Here is an 18,043-nt window from a genome sequence, read left to right as displayed (position 1 = left end):
AAGACACATTTCACGTTCCATGAAGGACACCAAGGAGCCAGTCTCCAGAAGGACGTGCTCCAGTTGCTCTCCTGTGATGATGTACCTCACCCTGAGAGCGCTTCTGGGGGTGCTTCCTACACACATCTCCTGAGCCTGCCAACCCAGCATGGAAACACCAGCAAGGGAAGCCCTCTCCCCACAGTCCCAGCTCTGTTCCTGGGGGCAGCTGGGAGCCTGCAAAGCCAGCCTTTCTTACCGTATCCTGGCAACTCTGGATGGAGTGTGCTTGTGTGGAGGGGGAGAGAGAGAGGAGGGGGAATGATGTGGTGCTGTTTGAAAACACTTGTATAAATATGTTCACTTCAGGTTCATTTTTACAAGTGGCATGTACAGTACAACAACAGACTGCTTTGTACTTTTTTTTTTTCCATTGCAGCTATGGTTTTATATGGAACCACCAATTTGCAGATTTTTACCCAAGTTCCTAGAATCAGAAATGACAGTTAAAAGCAAAAAGGATGCAGGATAATTACTTCCCTTCATTTCTATTCTAACACTGAAGTCCCAGTTGCAGTGCTGTTGTCTGCTATTATTGCTGGGCATTGGTAGCAATGGTGAAATAGTTAAAGGCTTTTTGTGATGTAGCAGTAAGCAGAATTGTTGAACATGCCCAATAGCCTTGATAAAATTCTCAGAGGAGGGGAATGCTTTCTGCAGTTGGCAATGTGCTTGTTTGTTAGATAAAATGTAATTTCACTTCTGGTTTCATCTCTTCACAGAATTCTTGCATATCAATCCATTTTTGGAGTCTGAATTACAAAATATTCTGCCTTCATCACCAAATTCATGTATAAACAATGACACCTGAAAATTTAAATATTTGCACATGAAAAGTAAGGTGTAATGTGACCACTGTTAGTTTTAGAGCTAAACTCTTGCACTGGAGATTAGCTAGTAGAATAAAATAAAAACAAACATTTTCACAAGAGCAGCATATTGGGAACTGGCCGGGGTTTCACAGATCTGTTTTCCTTAATCAGCAAAACTTCCTTCTGTTTTGGGATCCTAGATTTAGAAGTGACCAAGAGACAACACAGGGAGATGTAAATCACAAAAATGGTTATGTCAACAGTGTTGAAATATTAACAGCAGATTCTGTCTAATGGACCGCTGGAAATAGCAAGAGCACAGACAACATAGACATGTAAGCTTTCAAATTTGGAACAAATCAAAAATCATTCAATAAAGAAGGACTACCACATGTTTTCTGGGATATGGTTTAGCTCTTTGTTCTCCTGGTTTACTTGTAAGCCCCTAAATTTTGCATTTAAAGAAGACACTTATCTGCAGAATGTTGATTTAATTAAAGAAAAAAAAATCTTCCACTAGAAAATAAATATACTTAAGTAAGTTTTCCAGTTGGTAAGTTAGTCAGAGGTTTTGTGTCATTTTAAAGGAACTGAAGATTTAGCCTCACTCTAAAAAGCAGATCTCAGTTTTATGTGTGTGCTTGCTCCATGCATATGAAAAATCCATGTATCCACACAAAATACTGCAGAATTTAACCGGCAAAGCTCAGCCTTTCATTTTCTGACAGGTTGTAGAATCTCCCCATGCAGCCTGTTGGCACACTAGAGCAAAGGACTCAATTAAATACTTTATATTAAATTCTGAGACACACTTGTAACCTTGCTCACATACTGACCTCTTCATGCATTTACACAGAAAATAGCAAATAAAACATGACCCCAGTGAGCAAGAAGCTCTAAAATTATATATTGGACACAAGCATTGATCACAGAGGGAAAGATACCTCCTAAGTCAGAGAATTGCATTTGCCTCTCCCTCCTTCAAACGTGCATAATCACAGTGACATCCAGCATGTGAATGAGCGCAACCCAGAGCTCTCACAGAACATCTCATAAATGCTCAATGCATGGCAGATCTACGCATAAATGTAAAAATTGCACTGGTACATAACTCTAAATGATGTAAGAAAACCAATATTGGCTCCAGTCTGTATGAAATGTGAGCATTTTATAAGCAGGATGATTTTATAAGTTTAGTTGATGACATTCCCTTCTTGAAATGCTTAAATCATTTTTATCCAGAAATGCATGCACTGAAGAAACCACTAATATCAGCCTCTGATTTCCTCCTAGAATGCCAGTTTATGTTGAGAATTGATTTTTTAATCCACTGTGAAGTCACATGCTTGAATTATTTTTACTTTGTAATGTATTCAATTTTCTTTTCTAATTTACAGCTCCAGGAGTCAAACTGAGTCTTTGTGATAGTGCAGTTGCAGCTCTCTGCCTACAAAACTGGGACTGGAGACAGAATTACGCCCTTTGGGCAGCCTCACTCCTCTGAGCAGGGTCTTACAGTCACCTCCTGTAACCTATTTGTCTTTAAGATTAACAAACGTGTAACAGGCTGAAATGAAACAAGAATTTGGATACCGCTTCATCTACAATTAATTTCTTCTAATCCCTTTTGGCATGGCACGTGAATAAGAGTGAGAAGGAAAAAACTGATTTATTTTCCTAAATACAACAGGTTTGTGCTTAATCACACCCAAACAGTAGATGTAGGTAAGAAAATTCTTGTATGGCTACTTGTCTGAAAAAAAAAGTTTTGAATATGATGAGATTTTTAGTACATTTCATATTGCACGTTTGGGATGGGATTTACCTCACACTGCTTCAGACATCTGACTTTCAGACTGGTCAGGCTGGCACTGCTGGTTTGACACCTGAAACAAGAGGTGACCTAACCTGCCTCACACACCTACGTGAGTGTCAGAAGAATTTGGCAGGGGAGGTGCCTCCTTCTCTCAGGTGGCTAGAAAGACAGTCCAAAACCACTTTCAGACACCTCAGTTTCGACAGCTGAATCTCACTTCAGGGTTACAAGTCAGTTGTTTACTTTCTCATTTAATATTATTGCTAAAAAAACAGATGTATATAATAAAATAGCCATCACTAGGAAAAAAAGAAAAAATTTATCTGGCTTTCTCTGAACAACTTGAGAAATGCAAATGCAAACAGAACACAATTTCTTTCCATTATGGGCTATTTTACTCTTTCTTTAGTCTGCTCTTACAAACCACAGCTGAAAAATAGCCCTCTATACAAAATTCCATAGAGCTACACATTAATATTTTCAGTGCATGTTTAGAATCATGAAATTGTTAAGGCTGGAAAAGACCTTTAAGATCATCAAGTCAAACTTTCAGTGCAGCACCACGCCATATTCACTATTAAAACATGTTCTCAAGTGTCACATCCACACATTTTTTGAACACTTCCAGGGTTGGTGACTCAACCCCTTCCTGTTCCAAAGCTTTTCAACCCCTTCTGTGAGAAGAATCTTTCCTAATATCTGATCTAAACCTGCCTTGGTGCTCCTTGAGCTCATTTCCTCTCTTCCTGTTGCTTGTCACCTGGGAAAAGAGGCTGACCCCCCTGGCTGCAGCCTCCTTCCAGGCAGTGAAGAGAATATTATATATATATATATATATATATATATATTGTAGAGAGCAGTAAGGCCCCACCTCAGCCCCCTTTTCTCCAGATTAAACACCCCCAGCTCCCTCGGCTGCTCCACATCAGACCTGAGCTCCAAACCCTTCCCCAGCTCTTTCTCTAGACTTGCTGCAGCACCTCAATGTCTTTCTTGTAGCAAGGGGCCCAAAGCTGAACACAAGATTGGATCTGTGGCTTCAACATCACCAGTGATGTTACTAGTACATCACCAGTTGATTTTAAACTATTAAAGGTCTTGTTATATTTCTTCCTCTCTTCACCCTGTCCCATCTGTTAAAAGGCTTTTTCTTTTTCCTTTTTTACTTTGCATGGATGAACAAGTGACTTGTTACATTGGTACAGTTCCCCTAACTCAAAAGGAGTTCTACATTTGGAATTTTTTACTATTTTTAAAATTGTCTTATTCACTTCAATTGGTATTAGAAATTATTGCCTATCCACTTTATTCAGGAAGAACTTTTTCTCTCTCAGACTAATGCTGTCACTGGGATTCTTCTGTCTTATAATTAAAGAAACTCATACATTTACATGTTCCATACAAATCCACATTGTTCCTATTTGATGATACACAGACTTCTTAAAAATTCTGACTTCACCTCCCCCATACACCCAAATCATCACTTGTTTGTCTGGTTGGAACCTGGGAGCTCTCAGGCAATCTCACTTTTCCCAGCTGCCCAAGACTCTACTGCTATTTAAGAGGCTAAAACTGCCAGTTTTTACAGCCCTGTCTGATACTCCTTCTAAGTTACCACTCATTTTAATGAAACTTTTCCCTTTTTATTTCAAGAGATACAGAAAGGGACTGGCAATGGAGCATCAGCTCTGGAAATTATGAATATGACCGAGACTATAAACCCCACAGAGGAGGAGGAGCAGGAAGAAGGAAGCTATATCAAGAGTTTCCACAGCAGTATAGTTGTGGTTACTATGTTTTAAAAGATTATATTGGCACAGTGAGAAAGATACAAGATTGAAGGCTGACAAAGACATTGAATGAGTGAGAGACAAAAGAAGCTCAATTTTTAGTTTACAAACAACAAAAAAAGTTTAAAAGTCACTTGGTTTCATCACAGGATTTCCTGAATGAGAAGACAGTGGGTCTGGACAGCATTTGTAGACCAAACAAGAATTGCACAGCAAGGAACACTGGCTGGAGGACAAAGCCAGAGAATCCTGTCTTAAAAAACACTTCCCTTCAAGAGTGTGCCCAGGTAGTAATTGAAATAAAATTCCAAACTCTATTTTCAAAAGAAGACTGCACACTTTCAGGGCAAGCTTAAGCCAAATACAGAATATCTATAAAACACAACTGTAGCAGAAATTGGATGCAAAAAAATAGTGTTATCCTGGAAAGCCACATTGGCCCTTCTGGAGCTGGAAAATTATTTCTACAAGTCACTAAGCCACATCAGAATTCAAACAGGCCAAACTCTGCCCAGTAACTTGAAGCTTCATATGTTGGCTACAAAGAGCATGGCTGGAGCTCAGTGTGAGGCAGTTTGATTTTATTCCTTTCTTTTCAGTGTTTGTGTGTTGAGCTTGATCTTGTGTGGTAAGTTTTTAATTAGAGCAGTTTTTCTCTGAACCTTTAGTCTTATTCATGCTAGAAAGTACCTACCAGTATCTCAAAAATGCTAGATCTGAGTGGTATGCAATTTTCCCCTTCCCTCAAGATTTTTGACATTTCAGAAATGTATTCTAAATTAGAATTAAAAGAAAATGTAAAAAAAGTCACAAACCAGAAATTTGGGGTTTTTAAATAATGTCAATTGAATAATGTCTATAATTTCCATTTTCATGTTAAAACTTTCAGACATTTTTAGACTGGCTAAATTTTGATTTCCAGGTATCAAGGCATTTCAATAATAACAATAAAAAAGATGTTTTGGAGAAATCAGACAGTGGTGGCTGGAAGTCAACAGAAATTATTTGGGGAATTTTTCCAACAAATGAAAACGTTATACTCAAGTATCTTTTTCATAGCTTCAACAAAGGGACATGTTTTACAAAAAGCAGTTCCTCAGAGAAAATACCTGACCCCACATAAAGTGTTTGTCACTGCTGGAGCACAGATCTAATACAATGTGTACTACACAAAGAGGAGGAAGGAAGAACTATTTATTTGATTTTAGCTGTAAACGGCAGAATTCGTTTTTAGCTGGAGATAGCATATCTGAAAATTCACTTTCATTCTCTCTTCAGGGTGATTTTCACTTGCCTTTTGTTTAGAAGAGCATCTCAGAAGAGTATAAATTGAAGGGAAAAAATAATCACAATGAGAACAGCAGCCAGCAGTGCCAAGGATGCATTTTAAAAGTCTCTTTCACAGATGGCAGACGGAAGAGCTGGGTAAGATGATTTTGAACTCTGCTGTGGACAACAGCTGCTATAGAAAACACCTTGCTTTAACTAAGAGGGAAGTACATCTGGAGGAAGTCAGCCTAATCACAGAAATCATGAATGAAGCTGGGCAGATGAGCTGCCATGAAGTTCCCATATTCAGGCAATGCACAGCCTTTAACTAGATATGTCTTTCAATTTGGGAAAAGCCTTTACTGAAACCTCATTAATGTAAGAAGCTAATCCACTCTTATAACTGCACTCACCAAGAGAATTTTACCTTTGAACAACTCACCCTGACATCATTTGCCAGGCTACAGGTGTTCCCTGGAAGGATGTGTAGTACACACACATTTTTGTGAAACATCTGTCTGCTGTTCCAGTCAATGAAGGCTGTCCCAGTCTGTTCCAGCTGTGCAGCTGACACATAACACTTCTAGCATGAGCAATGCAGTGTTTATCCTGATCCTAACAGGGCACTGGAAAATTGTTGGGGAAAAAAATTCTCATTTACCAAAAATCCCCAAGCATACCCAGTTAAAATCAACACTACACCATTACTAAAACATGAGAAACGAAGCAGCTTCAGAGGGAATAATTAAGCAATTAAGAGAGTAATTATATGTTTTTCTTCCCCCTCACTAGATGGGGTAGATAAAGAAAAGATACCAAAAAAAAAGAGACCATAGAGCTTCCTAGAGTGGTATTTAATCACTTTTGAGATACATAAAAACAATGTTGGTTTGGGTTTTTTTTTCATATCCAGGCATAGATATATGCATAAACGAGTTGATCTGTGCTATTTTCACAACATAACCCTGTCATCCTTGACTTTGGGGAGCCCTGGCAAAAATAAGGGCAGCAGTAAAGCCTGAGCATCTAAAGTCACATCATTCCCAGTGACAGGATTTTGTTTTCATTCTGAGCAGACTCTGTTGGTGCTAGAATGTTTAGGAGACAGCAAAATGCAGCCAACAAACTCATAAAATAGATCCTGTCAGACAACTACAGCTTTCTTTAAAAAGCTAGTGAATATCTTTATTGTTTGAATTAGAAAAAGAAACAGAACAGAGTGTCTTACCATAAAGAGTTTTTATTATAATCCTGACATTTCGGCTGCTTCACTTTCTTAATTTTTCCTATAGTCTTTGTCAGTTCTATGGAAAATCAAAGTGGTTTTAAGTCATTTTTTATGAGCAGAGCACACTCAAGCATAGAGTGTCCAGGAGGGTGGTACTCTTATTGCAGTCTGTCACCAGTCTATGTGGCTCCCTCAGAAATTAAGTGGTGATTTCAAGTTGATCATCCCTTAAGAAATGGATGGACATCAATGCCTCATGACCACAGATAAATATAAAGAATAGAACTGTTAACAAAATTTTAGTACAAATCAATCAATAAAGTATTCCAATTGCTATTACACACACAAAGGAAAGTGCCCTTCTGCAGGAAAGAGACAGAAAATGCAATAATTTACATCAATTAAGAAATTAAAGACAATTTTTAGTTTCTCAGTAGACAACTTTATAACAGAAAGGGTTTCTCCAATAAGTGACAAATATTGATATATTCTCCTTACAAGTGTCATTATCAATAACTATTTGTTATATAATTGTACTATCTTTTCTGTGAATCATTGAACTGAGCAACATTTTTTATGTGCTCTCCCTTTTTCTTAGCTTACATTTTCTGCTGTGATTTAGTCATTGTGTTCCTCTCTAGACATACTGAAAGCTCTGGCTCTGCTCTCCAGAGCCTTAACCTTTGGTAGAATGAGGGAAGACAGCACACCATGTCTGTTTCTCACGGGCAGGGCAGCCTAACACCAGATAGAAGCTACTGTGGATCAAAGCCTTTTATTCTCATGATCCCTTCTCTCTGAGAGAAGATATCTCAATTAACTCCAAGCTTCTAGGAAGAGGAAATAAGAAGAAAAAGTCAATATTTCATCACGGTTTAAAACATTAAGACAAGGGTTTGTGAATAAGGGCACATTCTAGAATGCACAAACATGCCTTAAAAATCAAAATTATATCATTTTCTTGGCAATACCTGGTTTAGAATTGTTTCATTTCCAAAGCTGATCTTAATTCAGCAAAGACTATTGTGCCACACTATTGGCGAATTAAAGTTGTAGTTTTGTCATAACACAGATATTTTATGTAAAAACAAGACACACTGAGTCATTTAGTTCCTGCTCCTGCAGAAGTTTGTTTGATGCACCCACGAAAAATTAAATTGTCTCCCTCTGCTTTCCTTGCAGGGAAGAGGGAGAGGTGAAGACGGAGTTAATACTTTTAAGTATCAATATCAAGAAGCAATTCTTTTTTCCCATGAAAACATTTCCCAAAAGGAAAAGAAAGACCTGTCATTCAAGTAACAGAATTCAAATGGTTCCATTGTCACTCAAAGCCAACTTTTGGGAGTAAGACGTCAATGGCCCAGCTGCTTCAGCAGCCACGTGCAGCGAGCACTGATATTCAGACTGGAAGGCAGCAGCCTTGAGGTAAACTGCAAATGAAAATGGTTTTCACAGACTCCAGGGGGTCCCATCAACATTATTGCAAATGAAATATTAACAGAATATATTCATAAGTAATAGTCTAAGATGATCTAATAGAGTCAAGTCTTGCAATTACTTGAAATGCATGAGCCACAACAGAGTAGGTCACTGCTTCAGAGAGGGTTTGCAGTGCTTATGTCTGTGAAAGAGCAGCAGAAGGCACTCCTCAGAGAGACACTAAAAGCCACCAGAAGGGTGTGACAATGAGGCTGAAGGCTCCAGTATCGTGCCAGGGTTATGAAACAATCAGCAGACTGGTGTGCACAATAACTTCAACCCTTCTTTGATGCTCAAAATAGGCTCTGCTAAATGCCAGCCCTCCCAGATGAATGCATTATAAAACCTGCTGAGGAAGTGCCAGGAGTACTCAAACTACATCCCAGAGGTATTCAGACACATCTTATTGCATATTTTTAGCTGTCACGCATGACAACAACTACTGCTTTTGTTGTACAGTAAATACCACCGTCTTCACTACACAGAAAAGTAAACTTTGAAGTTTAGATGAGTACAGTGGAAAAGGTGACTGATTTACTCATTCATTTTTCACTTCCACAGAGTAGAATCTGCTATTGATGCTAATGTATTGGTATTAATCAGACAACATAGCAGTCATATCTCATCACTCAGCTTTGCAGAGAATGAAGGACAGAGGGAAATTCCAGAACCCACACATAACCATTGCAAGACCCAAAGACTGTCCAGGGTACCATATACCGGCAGCCAAACTGAACAGAATAATGTTGCAATTTCTAGCATCAGATTTAGGTGCTGTGTTTTAACTTTTATATCATTCTTCCTGCTGCTTTTGTCACAAGTAGAATGGATTCTGCTGGGTTTTGTCTTCTCACCTATGCAGAATACTGAAGACTTTAGTTTTATAGAACTAGAAACAGTGGTGGAATGGAAGAAAAAGAATTCTTCCTATTATGAATGCATGATCACAGCATATATAACTGTGGCAAAGATCATCCAACATAATTTTAATTGAGATTTCTGCTCCCAGTGAAGTTGTAACTGCACAGACTAGCTCTGTAATTATCTACCTAGGTCTCAAAGGGGCAAAATTTTCAAGAAAGCAGGGTGTCTTTAGCAAGACCGGCAGTTGTACCTGGAAGTAGCAGAGAAGTTTCTGGGCACCACAGATTCTTTTAAGTGGGGCCAAGGATGTATTTTCAAGCTGGCACTAGCATGGCCACAGTGTTTTGAATATTTTAAGAGGCTGGAAATTTCTCCCTGGTACTCAATGTATCATCTGATGCATGCACCACATCTCCCACTGCCATTCCAACAACCTCCTGCCCTCAAGCACACAGACATTTATATCCTGTCTCAAAACCACTATTGAGAATGCATACTTAAAGGGAGATGAAGTAAGAATAAAAAAAATGACATACGAAAATCTGTAGAGCAGAACCAGAAAACGTTTCCTGAACTATAAGTTATGATTAGGTACTTATAAACTACTTGTAAGGAATAATTTTTTCTAGCATTTTATAGGACTTCTACTTACACACAAATGTCTATATTTAGTTCCAATCAGTTTGTACCCATTTAATTGTTTCAATAATTCACAGTATGCAAACAAATGTCCATTTACTTAAAAGCTTTTTTTTACTTTCAGAACTTTTTTGTTGAAAATTAGGTTCAGTCAACATTACTTCCTTCATCATACAGAGTAGAACAGATTTCTATATCCAGATTCAAATACTGTGTGGAATACACCAATGGATATTGAAAATATTGTGTCAATGGAAAAATTAGTTGTACTTATCTTTGTCAACCCCACTCCTCCCCAAAAAAAGAGTTAAAGTGGGTTTCAAGATCTCTTAATGCTAGTAAAAGAAGGAATATATGTTGTATGTCAAAACTACAATGGGAACAGAAAAGAAATCTATATAAGAATGCTGGAAATTATTAAAATGACTGCATCTTAAAACATTTCCATGCAAGCACATGATTGAAGAGTAGCTCCTCATGGCTACCTGACAATGCAGCCTGACTGCCCAAGACTTTGGACAGGATATCTTCTTTCACTCTTTTAGAAAACTGACAACCAATAAAATACTCAAGGGTTCTAAACAAATTTGTTTTAACTGGAAGTTTGTTTACAGTAACACTATCTGGATACATAAATATGTGATGTAGACCAGACACATTAAAGTACCAAGGTTTAGGACCATTAGGTCTCCAGCAGGAATTTGTAAACAGCTTATTACAATAGGGTTGTCTTAATCACTTAAGCAGTGTGTAAAATGCACAGACACCCACATAATCCAAGTGCCAATTAACAAATCTCATGATTGCCAAATTACTTCCATATTTCCTCTTCAGATCCGGAGACTAGACTGAAAGCAATTTGTCAAAAGATTGCTTCCCTTCCAAGTCACTTCACTATTCTTTTTTTACCCTAATGCTGTCCCAGAATGTATCATCTCTGTGCTTTGCTAATGAAACAGTAAGTGATCACCTTTGGTGCCCTACTTCCTATGGAAGCAAATGTACACAGAACAAAATCATCACTGATAATAGCATCTATTCCTTTGTCCTTATTGGTATTGCTCCTCTTTTTTTCCCCCCCTCTTATTATGGTATCATTTTAAGCTTAATTTTAAAAAAAACTCAAACAATCAAAAGTGCCATATTCTTGTATCTTCTTTACTTGATAGCTTCTGACATTCAAAATAAGAAAGAAGACTGGCCTGCCAGAAGTCAAAGAATCTGTAAAAGTCTCCAAATATCTGGGGGATAGTGGATGACACATAAAAACAGTCATTTGCTGCCAAAGGGGATAGACTTCTTTGGCTTTGGTTTTGCAAGTCTCTGTACCTATGCTTTTATTGCATTTGGTAATATATGGAATGATTTAAAGCAAAATGAAGTGAATGAAAGGACTCCCAGAAGTTTTGGTGAGCTTTGAATGAGCCTTTTTTTCTGCACAGATTGTTCCCTGGGGACAGAAAATGCATTCATTAAGCACTGTGCATTAAAGCTACACAATATGAATGCTATGCAACTGTGTAAAATACAGTTGCCATCACTTGACTTAAAATATCCTGAAATGTTTTGCTTTATGGCATTAAAAGTAACTCATTTTCTTGGACTGTTGTTGCTAAGGTTTGGTTTATGTAAGTGTTTTAAAAAGAAAGCAGTCTGAAAAATACACAACTGGCACAGCAGAGAACTCATTATTCTTTCAAATGCCTCTTTTGAAAATCCTTTCAAACTTTTTATTTTGTTGATTCAACAGGAGAGCCATTTACAAGTAAAAAGAATATCAAGAAAATGGTGCTTCAAAGCTCTGAAGAAAAGAACTGTTTTGTAACCCCTCTTAACAATTCTGCACTACTGGCCCTTGAATTACCCCCACTTTACTCCCCCAGCTTGTACACATCTGGGACTGCAATAAAGACAGATGTCCTGGTGTCCCTTGTGGTGCCCAGACAACCCTCAGTCCCTATTTTGATGGATACATGGTGCCCTCTGGGTCCATGGGACTGGTGCTTCCAGAGGACAAGCACGTGCTGGACCCTGCCTGGATGTACAGTCGCTCACATCAGGTTCACAACTGGAGCTCCTCTGCAGAGGTAAAGCCCAGCACAGCCCAGCTGCAAGGGATGTCCCTGCCTCATGCCCGGGGCTCACACAGGGAGCCCAGGGTTACCTGGACATTCCCTGTGGCTGTGTGGTCACAGTGATTGCCCAGCTGGCACCCAGGATTTCTGCTCAGCTGGCTGATCGGCACGAGCCGCTGGTGCAGCTGGGCGCACAAACGTTGCCCAGATGGAGTTCCTAAGTGGAAAGGGATGATGTGACCAGGGAATTCAGACATGAGAGCATCAGATGTGGGTAATACTTATACATATGGACATGTGGGAAGAGGAACTGATCATAGAAATCCTGCTATTTTGGATCACCATTCCTGGGCATCCCAGGGGTGCATTAGTGAAACTGGAAGGAGGAAATTCCTTCCCAGCTTTCTGGATGAGTTCTTTACCACCCTCTAACACAGGGCAATTCAGGTAACATAATAATAACAAAAATAATAATAATAACAGATGCTGGACACCTCACAAGTCCTCTGTAACGTACACAAAATAATTTCATCACTTTAAAAGAGATTGGCTCCATGGTGAATATTTCTTGGAATTTCACCCCATATTCTTAGACAGCATTACAAAATACTCCAAATATAGTAATTCCACAGAAACACTAAAAAAAATTCCAAAGTAATATATTTCATTTAGAAGAGTGCATTCTAGATAATTCTCTTATATGCAGCAAATATAAGCTTCAGATTGAATTAATTTCATTCTTTCATTTCCTTTCATTTTCCTTTCTTTTCTATTCAGCAATCTCAATCTTATGTTTAATTTTCAACAGCTGAGTGCCTAATGTCTGTGTGGCCACGACCTACTATTATGAAATCAGTGTACGGAAATGAATGTTAATTATTAATATGCAAAAGAGTGATTTTAAGCAAACAGAATATTGTTGTGTTATCTTACACCAGGGTTGAGAACAATACGTAGGTAATTGCTTCTAAACAGTAACACTTTAGTCATTTAGATAGTGACTTGGAAACAGACAAAAACCCTGAGGAATCTTATCACAACTTTTCTTTGTCTTTCTTAGGTGAAGAAATTATTGCTTTTAAAGCTGGCAAGTTGTGATACCTCATTGTTTTCTGTGGCAAAGCTCTATTAAAATAGAGAAGAATGGAAAAAAAACTCTTAGCATGAAACTGGGTAAATTAAAGTTAAATTGCATAAATCTATATTAATAAGAACAGGACACAAAGAAGGATGAGGAAGTTATATTGTATTCAATCCTAGGCTGCTTTCACAAAGCAAAGTTGCATCTGTGTTTTTCAGTATTCTTGCAAAAATAACCCTCCTGAAATATCTTATTCTGTTAAACATTCATGCTAGGAACAACTTTTAAATGGATGTTTCATTGGCAGCCTAACTTGTGTTTTGGCAATATGTAGACAGGGCTTAGGAAACCATTATTTTCAAACAGGAATTTTGAAGCTTCAGATCTCACACTGATTTTATTCAATTCTTTTCATATTTTTATTTCTAAGTGCATTTCAGCTGGATATATTTTATTAATAAATACAATTTTCATATTAAGTTACAGATGGGTTTTAAAATAGCTAAATGCCTGGAATAGCAATAGCAAGAAAATCTTGTTTCTATGTCTAAGGAATCAGGTAGTGGTGATTCAGGACCTGAATGGTGCCCATGTTTCTCCAAGCACCTGAATCATCCAAGGTGGGAGTCAGCTGGCTAGAATGCTGGCATTTACTTAGAATCACATTTTTAAGTCAAGTGACACACCTTCAAAAGCCCCCACAAGCATTAACTAACATATAGAAATCAAAGCTATAAAACAGAGCTCAGCTGAATTACACAGAAAAAATGCAACAGCCTGACTGAAATTAGTTGTACTGGGCTTTCTGGTGAAATACTTTTCTTAGTGCTTGTTTTCTGGCAAAGGAACACAGCAGAATAGGAGAAGATGGAGTATGAGCAGAGCACCACCATTCTCTGACGCCCAATGAGATAAATGTATTTAATCCTGAGGCTGGAGAAGAACCTCTCCAATAATCAACATATCATGGTCAACATATTTTGCATCTTCCCATTGTTCCACTCAGCAAATACTTTTCTACTCAAACACAACAGAATGCAAAAGGGAAAACATTTCAGCTGGATCAAAGGCCTATATGAAAACACCTTTGAAAGCATTTGGGGCACATCAGCACTGCAGAGCTTTTGTCAGGGGGTTTGTTTGCCCAGTAGGAAATGTGGGTGGGAATCTCCACTACAGTGATTCCATTATCTATACTTCTCAAGCCAGGCAATTTATAAGAAACTTGGAATATTTCACATGGATTCATGTTGTGCCATCTAGACGCAGTCTTCAGCTATTCCAAACTTGTTATTTAAAGAGCCAGTATGCTCTTGCCAAGATTATCTTTTCTGAAATTTTTTACATAACGTTCACTGGTAATATGGACTGAATTGTCTGAAGAAATGTTTAATGAATTTTCAGTTTGAAATTCTGAGTTAATACATGAGAGGCTTTCAGTTTGTATGGAAAATTATGCATCTCTCCAAGTGAATAAGGGAAGCTGAACTAAATATACTCACCAGATTTTTAAGTGATACTTTCTCATTACTAACAGAGGAGTAAGACAATCCGTGCACCTTTTGGAGTTTCCCTATATTTTTTGAAGTTTCCCTATATTTTTTGAAGTTTCCCTCCACTTGAACAACTTTCCTATTTGGAATGAGACCAAATGTAACACTGAGGGTGAAGCACCACAATATACAGCCTGCTTTCTTGGAATGGACCATGATCTACACAAACACTCAAAATTTGTGCTTTTCATTGATAGTCTGATCCCAGTCCCTTTGATGCTGGACTGCTGGAAAAGGACTCTTCAGGGAGTGTATCTCATAACTCCTTAGACTATTGCAAACTTTCCTACCTCTGAAATCCCTTCGAGAAAATTGTATAAAACCTTGCACATTGAATTTGGCTGGGAATGCTGTTATCAGAAGTATTTGGGCTGTGCCTATGCTAAAAAGAGCTGTCAGCCTGACTAAACAGAGAATCCAGTCTTTAATCTGTAAATTCATCTACAGCATCTGGCCAGGATTAAAAAGACCACAAAATTTGAATGAGAGAATATTTTTGTGCATAGATAGGATGAAGGTCTTCAGCTGACACTTGAATGAGTGGAATATGGACAAATTCTGCTGTGAAACAAAGACACCAGCAGTTCTCCACTAAAAAGGTTCACCAAAGAAATCTTTTAGTTGCATATATGTTACAAACATGTATTTTATATATACATTTCTGGAGGATATATTTATATATTCATTGAACTAAGTGCCAAATCTAGAAACATCAAGATACATAAGAGTCTAGCAGTCCAGTGGTTTTAAAGACCCCAGTCTGAAACAAATCCAGTAAGATACCTAAATACCTTGAAAATCTGGTTTCTAAACATTCATAAGTGTCAAAACTAGTAGAAACTCATTAAAAATTCACACTGCTGCACAATTCAGCCATCCAACAAAACAGCAGAAATATTCCTTAATTCAAATGCAAGAAGGGTATTGCAAATTTAACACCACACTGTTACCACTTTCTCATGTACCCTTATCAGATCCATATTTACACAGATCTTTGTGAAATTTAAAGGAGTAGCACAAACATTTCTTATTAAGAGCAAATTCATGGTACAAAATTATTTCCTTACTTTTGGCAGAGAAGCTCTTGATCCTGAGCTTTGTGTGGTCATTGTCAAAACTGTAGTGATGCCCAGTGCAACTCTGGCTGGAGCAGCATCCATGTTGATCCAGAAAGAAACCCAGGATAAAATGACAATCAGCAGGCTAGGAATGTACATCTGGATTAAATAGTATCCCATCTGACGCTCCAAATGAAACTTGACTTCAATGCATGTAAACTTTCCTAGAACATGAAATTACTTTCATAAATGCTTTTTGCACATTTTTATCTCATTTTCTGAACATAAGATAGATGTGTGGGCTTTTTCCTAACCTAATACTGTTGGCAGATCCTGGTACACAAACACTGGTCAGCCACTTGTTGCATACCAGCTTGGGGAAGCATGGGAGCACTGAAGTATGCTGTGCCCAGTTCTCTATATTAACTGAGAAAATGAATATTAGCACAATTGTTTCACCTCCAGAAAATGTCACGTAATGTTTCTTTTCTCAAAATTCATTTAGCTTTTATTTTAGTCAAATATAATATTAAGTATTAAAAGGGGGCAGCATTTTGGTCTTTTAGAGGCATGAGATTAAGTAATCATGTTTGAACAGACAAATTGTAAACTACTGCTCTAACAGTCCTAGGGTAGATCACACTCCTCATTCTGCCAATGTCACTTGCCTCTGTCTGTGGATAATGTCTCACAGCAGAATCAACTCAAACTCTACTTTGAATTTTGCTAAAAATCTTACTCCAGGAAGCCTAAACCCATCTCTAGTGGGAGGTGAGAGACTCTTCAAACAAGTGATAGCTGCTGCACATCAGCCCAGGGGACGGAGGTTTTGGGGTGCCTGCCAGGGGACCCCTGCAGTTGTGCAGCAGGAGATGCAGAGCCCTGAGCTGCAACAGCTCATCAGCCACTAATGCAATCACTGTGCTGCTCTCAGAATTACTCTGGGCTAGGTACTCACTCCAGGCAGACTGCAGGAAAGCCTCTCATTCCTAAAGTGTCATGCTAATGGCTTCTAGCCCTTGTGTGATGGCTGGAAAATGAACAGAGATGCTTTTTTCCTCCTTCACCCTTTCAGGGGAAATTAGACTGTTTGCTCCTTTCTATGCTGTCCCTATATTTTCCCGGTGGTCTACAATGCTGAATAGGGGGTGCAAGAGTCAGCACAAAGGGGAGTGCAGAGGGTGTTTGACAAAGAAAGGAGTGGAAGCTGTATAATATCCTTTGACAGCCCAGAAGTTCTGTAATGAGTGAGTGGCTGAAAAGGCAGACGCTCAGACCTGGGCAGAGGCTGTTCCTGGCAGGGGACTGGGAAGGGCAGTGGTGGCCACCTGTGGCAGCAATGGCACAAGTGCACCATCTGTCACAGGCTCTCCAGACTTTGTGGCACAGCCTGGACAGTGAGTTTAAGAGAAGGCTGTGTAATAAGTTTTATCCACGTTTTAATTTCACACTAAACCTGAAGGAGCAAACTACAGAGAAGACAGTGGTGGGGGTGCCAGTCACAAAGTTCTCCTTCCTTGGTACTTTGGGCTCCAAAACGAGAGGCTGCATTTATAAAAATTAAACCAAACAATTTTCATAAGAAATAAATGTGATATTATTTTTGGCAGAGGCAGAACATCTCATATTGTATTATTTCATAGACTAAAACAAATGCATTTGATGCAACCAGATCAGCTCTTATGCTGAAATGATGAAAAAGCTATTTTAGATGAGAGGGATTATATTTAATCCCAGAAAGCACCCAGAAAACTGTTCTATAAATGCTGTCCCCATTAAATAAACTCCAAGCAGCTAAATCAAAATTTTAACAGAGTTTTCTCTTCTCTGTAAAACTAAAGCTAAAACCCACAGCATTATAGACTCCTAAACAGCAAATGAAAGAACAAAACTTAAGAGTATTAAACAAACAATTTCCCAACATTCCATGTCTGTACTATTCAGATCAGCAATGAAAATATTGTCTTTTCACATGCTACATCTCATAAATTAGAGGCCACATAAAGGCTGGTGAAAATTTAATATTTTTCCTCATGGGAAATATGATATGCTGGAGAAAGAAACTAAGTCCAGAAAAATCAGCACTTTAAAAGTGATTAAACAATATTTAATAAAAGAGTAAGTTTTTTAAAATGTTTCATTTTAAGAATATCAAAACAATTAGATTTTTTATCTGTGTTTTAATATTTTAAATACTTCAATGATTTTAAGGACATTAGAATACTTAAAAGAAATTAAATTGAACTTTGAAATTAAATCTTTCAAAATAATAACAGAGAGAAAATTTCTTTCTATTCAGATTTAAAAATAAGTGTGACTGAATCAGATTTTAATTTGATT

The 18,043-nt window shown here is 38.0% G+C and overlaps 1 protein-coding gene across 6 annotated transcripts in view; it reads right to left on the bottom strand.

Annotated features, from left to right (window-relative positions):
- The window catches only part of GLRA2 (glycine receptor alpha 2), a 119,288-nt gene that overhangs the window by 56,657 nt on the left and 44,588 nt on the right, over window positions 1-18,043 (bottom strand). For 5 of the 6 annotated variants that reach the window (XM_054271571.1, XM_054271570.1, XM_054271574.1 and 2 more), the window contains exon 7: window positions 15,713-15,927. In XM_054271571.1, coding sequence (XP_054127546.1) covers window positions 15,713-15,927 — 215 coding nt within the window. The remainder of the gene's footprint in view (window positions 1-15,712; window positions 15,928-18,043) is intronic. The other variant, XM_054271575.1, reaches the window with a different exon arrangement.

The sequence above is a fragment of the Melozone crissalis genome, unplaced genomic scaffold (assembly GCF_028551555.1).
Source record: "Melozone crissalis strain CALT ecotype California unplaced genomic scaffold, PUWL_Pcris_2 ptg000013l_1, whole genome shotgun sequence".
In the NCBI taxonomy this organism is placed as follows: domain Eukaryota; kingdom Metazoa; phylum Chordata; class Aves; order Passeriformes; family Passerellidae; genus Melozone; species Melozone crissalis.
Note: the sequence above shows the minus strand (reverse complement) of the source record. Positions and strands in the feature narration are given on the sequence as shown.